Genomic DNA, 8,846 nt, shown 5'->3' on the forward strand with positions numbered 1-8,846 from the left:
ACTTGCCAAGCAAAACACTGAAGATCCAATGCCAACATCTCCAGATAATTCTTCTTGGGGTGGAAGGAGAGTGCTCTGTGATGAAGGAATATTTTGACTTGGCGATTAATCGCAATTACACTAGCCCTGCCTACAGGTCCCCTCCTATGGAGTCCTCTAACACCTTCCTTGCTGCCACCATCTACAGGAGGGGCTGTCCCAAATTGCTTTAGTTGACAACAGACCAGGAAACTGAGCCAAAGCTCCAGATGAGACATCGACAGAAACAGTTCCTCCTCGAACGAAACCTGTGACCTTCTATTTGTCTTTTAGCATTGTGAAGGGGGTGGAACTTCCCCCCAAAGACTTCATACTGAAAACAGTGGTCTTTATACCCATGGCACGCACTGAGCACCCTCCGGAGATTTTAATCAATTCTCTTAACTACCTTGGAGGAGGTCCCTTCTGAAAGAAAAGTCTACGAAGTCCATCGATTCTCTTTTGGCAGGCTGACGACTCCTGGATTTGAACAGATTAAACACAGGGAAGGCTTCCTAAGCCAATTCAGAGAAGGTTCCCGGCCGCCAACCCCCGCTGCCGCCGCCCCCGATTCAGAAAGCTTTTGGTAAACTCCAGGAAACGGAAACAAGAAAGGTGAAGGAAAGAAGGTATGGACATAAACCACGGAAAATACATATTTCCCCGAACCGAAAGGACAAAACAATTCAGCTAACACATATGAACTTTTATTCTATGACAGAGAAATAATTTTATGAATTCATATGACCTGTACAAAAGACAAAATAAGATATTGCACTAAGTTTAGATATGGGATATTTGGATTTAATATTAGCTAAACAGATAAATATATACAATTGAAGGAATTAAGGCAAAACCAGATGATACTTCCAAACACAACAGAAGACTTGAAAAATAGGCGTAATTAAAAACAAGGGCGTCCCCTCTCCATTTAATAAAGTGGTCACGTCCAAGGGGAAAAAATCCCTTAGGTTTTTAATAATGTGGTTATTATCCATCATGTTAATTCAAGCTGAGCAAGAAAGTATAAGATTTCCCAAAGAGGAGGGCGTTTGCAGGGGGGGGGGTGGCTTGGGGGCTGAGCACTTAGAACTCGGGTAAGCAACTTTTTCCTTGTCAGACTTACGATCTATTCTTCCTATTAGAAAATATAATTTGGAAAATATGACTCTTTCACATATATAATTAAAATACAACTATGAAGCATTCTTTTTTGTAAAGGGAAGTCATGTTGGTGATCTCAGAGGGTAACTGCGAGCGAGCCATCCATTACCCTATTTGTAGAGAAGACATAAAGCCAGTCACTGAAAAAAAAAAAAAAAAAAACCTCTCCACTTACTTTAAGAGAACAGAACAAACTAATTCCAAAGGAATAAAAACGAGTATAATCGATATACCAACACAGCACAGAGTTCTTTGGCAGGATCGCACTAACAGTTGATTGAAGCCAGAACTTGATTTTCTAATTCTTAGACCCAGTTGCCAATCTTCTAAAAACAAATAAATAAAATTCCACATCTGCAACGGATTCAGTGATCCCGGGAAATTAAATTCAGAATAAACCTTGCAGACAGTTTTTAACTGTTACACTTGAGCACTGGTACATACGATGTCTGCTGTGAGTCCCCATCCAAGTATACCGAGACGCGCACACACAAAATAATCGGTGAGACTGTGTATTGGTTCGGACAGGCCTAAAATCCTTAAAGAGAATCCATATTCACCCATGAGAAACCGATCAAAGACATCAATCGGATGATGAGAGAATGATCTTCCAACAACTCGGGGTCGGAATGTCACGGAGAAATCAAATCCTATAAGGGAAACACCAGAAAGCCAGAGAACGTGGAATACTGCCAGCCTCCAACCAAGTTACCTTTCTCCAGTTTTAGGTAAACTTTATCCTCCTTATCCAGGTAGAGTAGCACGCCGTTAGTGGCAGCTTCACGAGTAACATCTTTGTCCCCGGCGAAGGCAGATATTACTGGCTTTCCATTTAACATCAGGTTAACCTATGAGGGAAAAAAAAAAATCACTGAAAACATCTACCAGGGCTAATGAATAATGTCTGGTAAAATATCTGATGTTCCGCAAATTCATCCCAATAGCAGTGGCTACACTTAGTAGGTCCACTGGGCTGATTTTTTTTTTAATTTCCCCCATAGAAATTTCCTGAAATGCCTACAAAAGAATACTGTCCATGAAGAGCAACCTCGCCTTGGGAAAACTGGCCTCCCTTCAACTCATACATTGAGCTCGCTGTTTTATTTACTTCTCACATTCAATAGCAATCTTTTGGTAATAAAGCAAGTCTGAGGGGCGCCTGGTGGCTCAGTGGGTTAAAGCCTCTACTTTCGGCTCAGGTAATGATCCCAGGGTCCTGGGATCGAGCCCCGCATCGGATTCTCTGCTCAGCAGGGAGCCTGCTTCCTCCTTTCTCTCTCTCTCTGCCTAGTTGTGATCTCTGTCAGTCAAATAAATAAAATCTTAAAAAAAAAAAAAAAAAAAAAAAGCAAGTCTGAGGCTTCCCAGTATATTAGTAAAAAGAAGCCCAGGGCCCTTTGCTCTGATAAACCCAGATACAGCATGATTCTACCAACATCTTTTTCAGGTTACTGGTTGGCTGCCAGTCATAGTGAAGACCATTTGAAACTATGGAATGTGTTTGTGTGTGTTGCGGGGGGTGTTGTGTTTTCTTTTTCTGTCCTCCTTGATAATGTGTATTAAAAATAATAAATGTACATTAAATGTGTATTAAAAAATAATAATCACCACTGCTAGTGAAGATTTTAAAGACGGATAATTAGCAAAGAAACCACAATTAATAAATTCAAAATTACTAACAAATCATAAACTCAAAATTTTCTCCCCACTACAATTTTGATTTTACTGTGTTAAATGTTACATAACTTTCTAAATAGCGGAGCTTGGGAATAGCTTTTCCATGCTAGTAAATTTGTTTACTAGATATTCATTCTTTTTATGTCAAAAAAAAGTACTGCCTAAATTAAATCTGAGGATGATATATTACCCATTCGCTAGGATCTGTGAAAGTTGGTAGAAGGGTAATCCCCCTTCACTCTGGCCACAGTCTATAACACACACACTGAGAATAAGATAAAAAAAGAATGCTAGAATTCCATTCTAGCATATTTGAATAGTATAGGAACTAGTCTTTGAGTGTAAGGTCAAGCCTATTACCTGAGAAAGGACAACACAAAATATGTTGCTAACTGTGGAAATGAAATTTTTAGAATTCACTAGGATCAGAGTAACTGAGCATAAATTATTTAAAGCATATGCAGGGGAACACCCTTTTGTAAAAAGTATGTTGAGTAGTTATTCCTTCATAAATTTGTTCTGATGGCTAGGGTAGCTCATAATTTTTAACAATGATAGCAAATTTGTTTTATTTAATATGTACTTGTAAAGTTCCGCTAGTCTTAGAAGATTCTTCCTTACAAGTTTAAATAATTTTTGCACAGGCATTAAATGAAATCAAGATCTTATAAAGAGATTGGTGCTACTGAGTTTTTACTAAGACATGTTTTTTAAATGGTGGGTTGTTATGAAGGTAATACATTCAACCGTTTATTTTTCTATATGTTTCTTGTCATAGCTTTAACGGATGCAATAAAGAAGAAAATTGGAAATTAAGTGCTTTAAAAATAAACTATAAAGATGGTTGTTTATTTTTATAATGAAAACACATCTCTGGCTAAACACTTACATACATAACCCACTGCCGATTAAACACTGCCGTTCGGGGGTAGAGAAGGAGCAGGGTCACAACACGTACCTGGATTGTTTGGCTCTGGTAGACTTTAATTACATGAAAGCTGAAACTGTAAATTCCTTTTCTTGGTGCTACAAAGACAGACTCCAGGGTGAAAAAATTGCCCACGTTTACTAGGATCTACAAATAAAAATAATAAGGAACGGTAAATTATTACAATAGTCTCTTCTGTAAGTAAGTGTCCTTCCTTGCTTGCGTCTCCCTATCACTCTCTCTCTCTCTCTCTCTCTCTCTCTATCTCTCCTGGCTTTCTTTATTTCTTTCATAAGTAGCTTAAGAAACCATAGAGAATAAAACATTGAGTTCTACTCTTTTCCTCTTTAGTGACTTAGAAAATAGATTTGTGTAATGGAAGGTTTTTCTGTCTTTTAAATGGTATAGGGGAAAAAAAAATAAAATAAAATAACTGCTTTGTATTCATGCCTCAATTTCCAGCAAGGCCTGATGGCTCTGGAAACATCTAGGTAACACAGAGGGCTTATAAATATTAGCTTTACCTTGAGAACCAGATAAAAGGCATCGGCCCTGTATTTATATTTCCATCCTCTATAAGCCTTTGCAATGTCCAGATATGACGTTTCCAAGACAGCCAATCGGCATCCGTGGGCTCTCTGCAGTCATTCCTGGACACATCACACAGAGGCCTAGGCACCCCCTCCACCCTGTGACATACTCCATGACACTGAACACTGCACAGACTGATGTGAATGCCCGGCCCTTCCCTGAGCCTCCGCCAAACCTCCCCTAAGATCCATTGCCATTTTTTCAGTCCTGTGCCATCTAGGCCTTAATTATAATATTTTGGCAATGACTCAGCCTTTGCAGGCTGCCAAAAAGTAGAGCATGAATAAGGACAGACTGTGAAACTGGTGGCTTTCTTGTGTTCCTGCCAGTGTTATCCATTATTCTCTTATCAATCACCTGCTCTTTATTTAAACTCAAGGGTCAAAAATGAAAAGTAAAATAAGGCACTATTTCCTAAGAAAACAGCAATGCATTTTGTATTCCAAGATGTGCAGCCTGTTTCTACTGCTTATGAAATTAACTCTGAATTTCAATATGTGACCTCTTAAACCAAATTTGCAAATGTCACCTAAGTCAGTCCCTTCTACGAGAAGGAGAAGGAGAATGTTTGGGGGTGGGAAGTTTGTAAAGTAACTGGGGTTTATTCCATTTCTCTCCAAGAAATAAATCTATAACTGGCATTCAAAAAAATCAGATGTCCCTGTAGGGATACATTTCCACTGTATCAATGGCAATCTGCCACCATCTCTTGTAAACTCTACATTTGCACCAATATTAGGCCTTTTGCATAATTCCCTAAAAACATACTATCACCTCTGAGCAATGCACCAGAATATCATAGCGGGTCAAGTTGATGTACCAGGTTCAACCCTCGACTTAAGTACATGTATGTGTATGATTTCATTCTGAGATTTCACCTTCTTCCAAACAATCCTCAGATTTCTTTCTCTGACCTGATGATTAATGATCTTTCAACACCAATCACCAGCTGTGCAATAATCCCCAGCAGAGGTGTTACAAAGATTTTTTCAAGCACATTTAAAATAATTTGAGGTACTTAGTGGGGACTTTCTGATTCGGATACGAGTAGCATAATTCATTAGCAATAATGGAAACGTCTGATTAGTGTTGACTACACACAAGGCTGGATGTTGCCTCTATATTGTAATTAGAGCAACCAGGCACATAGAGACATAACTAAATGTGTCTTGTGGTCTCTGAGATGCATGTCTTCCCAAACAGAAGAACAAATCCTCTCCTCTTCTAATTGACAGAAAGGTCATGGAAAAGAAGGCACTGTACAGTGCCATGTCCACAACGGTCCAACATTTAATTAATGTACTCAAATATAAACCAGGGGTGGTGCTCGACTTTATTTCCATCAGGATGGAAAGCCCTGTATCAAAACCCCAAAGGGGCTGCTTCATTCCTTAAAAATTATGGCTATCTGATAGTAAGCCCCAGAGAAGCATTCTCTGCCTGGCCAGCTGGAGAGTGCATTACTTAGGAACAATTAAGTAAGGAATGGAAATGTCATCTCTTCCCTTCCCTGGCACACGCTGCAGTACCACTTAACCTGTGTTCCTACCCATGTGGCTTTGCATACAACTGTGAACTACACAAGTGAATTTGTAATTTAAAATACTCTGGGTGCTGTTAGGGTTGAAATTACAACCCCAGAATCAGTTTCCAGTTTTAAGACTCCCTGCTGAAGCTAAGCTGATAGCCCTGGGGTTTCTCACCAGCCAAACCCCAGAGCTCCCGGTCGCTCAAAAGAAGCCATAGACTTCATTAGTTCCCTCCCACCCCCTACCCTCAACCCCAAAGTCTGTTTCCCCAGTAATTTGCAATTCTCCGAAAGGACCAGAGCAGGGTCTGGGAGCACCGAGGCTCCCCCTGCACTTCCCAAAAGGAGCTCCCCGCAGCTGCCCTTCCTTTCGCCCTCCGCAACTTTTCTCCAAGTACCACAGAAAGGCTTTCCGCTGCAGTGGCGCCTGCAACGTGTGTGGGGATCCTGGCAGCAGAAAGGTGGGCGTGACCCAACCCACGCCATCGCTGCCCACTGTCTGCGGCCACCTGCTAGACCTCTGCAGAGAATGTGGGCCCCCGAAGCTCTCTTTGGGGAGAAGTTTCTCCACCTGGGGTAAACAAACCGTTTATTGCAAGACCCCGAGGGGACCGCACGGAACCACCTGGGCGGCCCCTGCAGAGGGGTCTGAGCCCGGGGGCCAAGCACTCGCCAAGAGATTGCGAGGTCCAGGGACCAGACTCCTGCCAGCTCCAATAGACCTGTTGCTGTGAAACTCGTCCGGACCTCTTGTAGCTGGGTTCTGCGCTCCCAGCCTCTCCCCTCATCTCTCTCCGGAGGCCAGGAGGGAAAGAATGCGGGCAGGGGCGGTGGTGGGAGAGACAGAAGTTTCAGACCCAGACATCTTTGGGAAGGCGAGTGCCAAAATGATCCCCCACGTCCCAGCCAGACCAACTTAGCCTGAGCAGGCAGCCTGGGTCGGGGCTGCAGGGAGATCGACCCCCCCACCCACCCCACCACCACTATCCATACACACACTGGGTGCCCTGCATCCCTCAGGGTCTGACCTGATCGAAGTAAATGATGCGCGTCTTGTTGCTCATCTCGGACGGTTCGTGGTTGGTGCTCCGCACCGCTGAGAAGGCGACCTTTGAGTTGGCCGCCCGGACCGAGATCCCCAGAGGGGAGGAAGAGGAGCCCTTGGAGTCCGTAGCCGGGTTCGAGTCGCACACCACCAGACACTTGCCCTCCAGCACAATGGGCTCCGTGTCGTTCTGCGCCCAGACGGGCAGCCCCGGCAGGGTGAGGACCAGCAGCACGGCCGGTACCACGGACAGCGCCCGGCTCCGGGAGCCCATGGTGAGCGGCGTGGGCAGCCGCAGCCGGCTGCGCTCCTGCTCGCGCGCTTCGCCTCCAAGCCCGGGACCCCGGCGCTCGGGAAGCTGCCAGTGGCTAGATCGACAGCGCTGCGGGAACGGCGGCGGCGGCGCGCACACTTCCCCCAATTCCGTGGTTTGAAGTCAAAGTCTCCGCTCGCGCTCTCTCGCTGGTTCTGTTACCTTTGTCCTTTAAGGAGCTCATGCAGAACCCTACCCCACCCTCCTCCGCCCAAGAATCAGCCCTGCCCGGGGTTCCTGCACCCACCCTTGTTCTTGGACATCTAAAAGTCCGCAAACCCTCCCATTCACACCTCAAACAGGAAAACGGCAGTAAATTCTCACCCCAAACCCAAGCACCCCCAGGTGGACGACGGAGCAGGAAAAACAAAGGAGACGCAAAGAAAAGCCTCGGGGGTAGGTGGGTGCCGAGCGGTGCGGTTGTCGGTCCGGTAAGCGTCCGGCTTGAGACAGGGACGGATTACAGAAGCAGAAGGTGTTTCCCGGACTGAGAAGAACGCGAGGCTGTGTTCATGGCCAGGACTCTAGCGACTCCCACTTTGGCCTCGTCAAAAATCCCCCACACCTCGGCGCCTCCCGGACGTCGGCAGGTAGGCAGCAGCCGGCCAGGTCCTGGGCACGGAGAGCACCGAGTCGCGGGATCGGTTCCAGGGCGCAAGGCGGCTCGGCGGCGGGGTCCTCTCCAGCCGCTGCCGCGCGCCCCGAGTCCCTGCGCACAACTTTGTCTGTCCTCGCGCAGCCGGGAGGGCGCCAGGCGAGCACACGCGTGCTATTTATAGGAGCGCGGCGTCCGGCCGGGTCGGCCTCCAGCTCACCCCGCTGGCTCCCGGGAGACGGGGAGCAGCAGTCGAGTGACCCCAGCGAGAGGCTCCCGCCAGGCGGTGAACGCGCCCCGGAGCCAGCGCGGCGCACACCACTGCTGTCTGCCGAGGTCCGAGGCCACCCTGCCCGGGGAGCGCGCAGCGCGGAGAGTGTGTGCCCGGAGAAACGCGCGCACAGCCCCGCGCTCGCCCAGCTCCGTGCCTGCCTGCTCGCCCCTCCTCGGTCTGGGCGGGCAGAGGGGGGTGCGGCTCTCCTCGCCCCTCCCCAGCGCGGGGCTCCGCGGCGGAGCGGTGAAGCCGGGCGGGCGGCGGCGCGCGGCCCAGGACCTGGGGACCCCCCGGAGTCCCGACCGCGGCTGGCCGGGAGCCGGCCCCAAGGAGCCCTGGCGCCTGGCGAGCTCTGGGGAGCCTGGGGCGGACCAAAGCCGGCGGGGCGGGAGGGAGGAGGTGCCTGATGCCTTCCGCTCGGGGAAGACAAGCCTTGGAAGCTGCAGGGGCGTGCGCCTTCCCACCCACAGCGCGAAGCCACCCCAAGCCAGGCCAGAGGAAGAGTGAGAGACAGTGAACCCGTCAGGAATAAGTCCTCTAAAACCGTACTCCCGCCCCCCCAAAAAACCAACTCCACTGCTGAGAATACAGCACCTTCTTGACGGGCCACCCTCCCTTCTGGGCCACCCCACTGCCATCTTGGCCTCTGACAAGATTTCTCTTCTCCTTCAGCAGCCATCCCTGGGCCGGAAGGGCTTGTCTCTGGCTGCGAG

General features: G+C 47.4%; 1 protein-coding gene across 2 annotated transcripts; it reads right to left on the reverse strand.

The window, feature by feature from the left end:
* Window positions 1–757: 757 nt before the first annotated feature.
* On the reverse strand, window positions 758–8,252 carry CBLN4 (cerebellin 4 precursor). Of its 2 annotated transcripts, XR_007130094.1 has the most exons (4): window positions 6,935–8,252; window positions 3,818–3,934; window positions 1,420–2,030; window positions 758–1,322 (listed from the first exon to the last, which is right to left on the reverse strand). XR_007130094.1 is itself a non-coding variant. In XM_047745690.1 (3 exons), exons 1-3 carry the CDS (start codon window positions 7,223–7,225, stop codon window positions 1,833–1,835), a joined length of 606 nt encoding a protein of 201 aa, XP_047601646.1. In that variant the 5' UTR covers window positions 7,226–8,252; the 3' UTR covers window positions 758–1,832. The 2 variants fall into 2 exon arrangements, 1 of the variants encoding a protein (XP_047601646.1); XM_047745690.1 differs by having other exon boundaries at window positions 758–2,030.
* Between the last annotated feature and the right edge of the window lie 594 nt (window positions 8,253–8,846).

This window comes from Lutra lutra, chromosome 9 (assembly GCF_902655055.1).
Source record: "Lutra lutra chromosome 9, mLutLut1.2, whole genome shotgun sequence".
Classification (NCBI taxonomy): Eukaryota; Metazoa; Chordata; class Mammalia; order Carnivora; family Mustelidae; genus Lutra; species Lutra lutra.

What these genes read in the sequence shown, in the direction of transcription:
- CBLN4 (XM_047745690.1), bottom strand. Translation starts at nt 7,225, where the DNA reads ATGGGCTCCCGGAGCCGGGCGCTGTCCGTGGTACCGGCCGTGCTGCTG. An exon ending in GCATCATTTACTTCGATCAG is followed by an intron (nt 3,935 to 6,934) that starts GTCAGACCCTGA and finishes TTTTATTTGTAG; the next exon opens with ATCCTAGTAAACGTGGGCAA. An exon ending in ACCAGAGCCAAACAATCCAG is followed by an intron (nt 2,031 to 3,817) that starts GTACGTGTTGTG and finishes TTTCCCTCATAG; the next exon opens with GTTAACCTGATGTTAAATGG.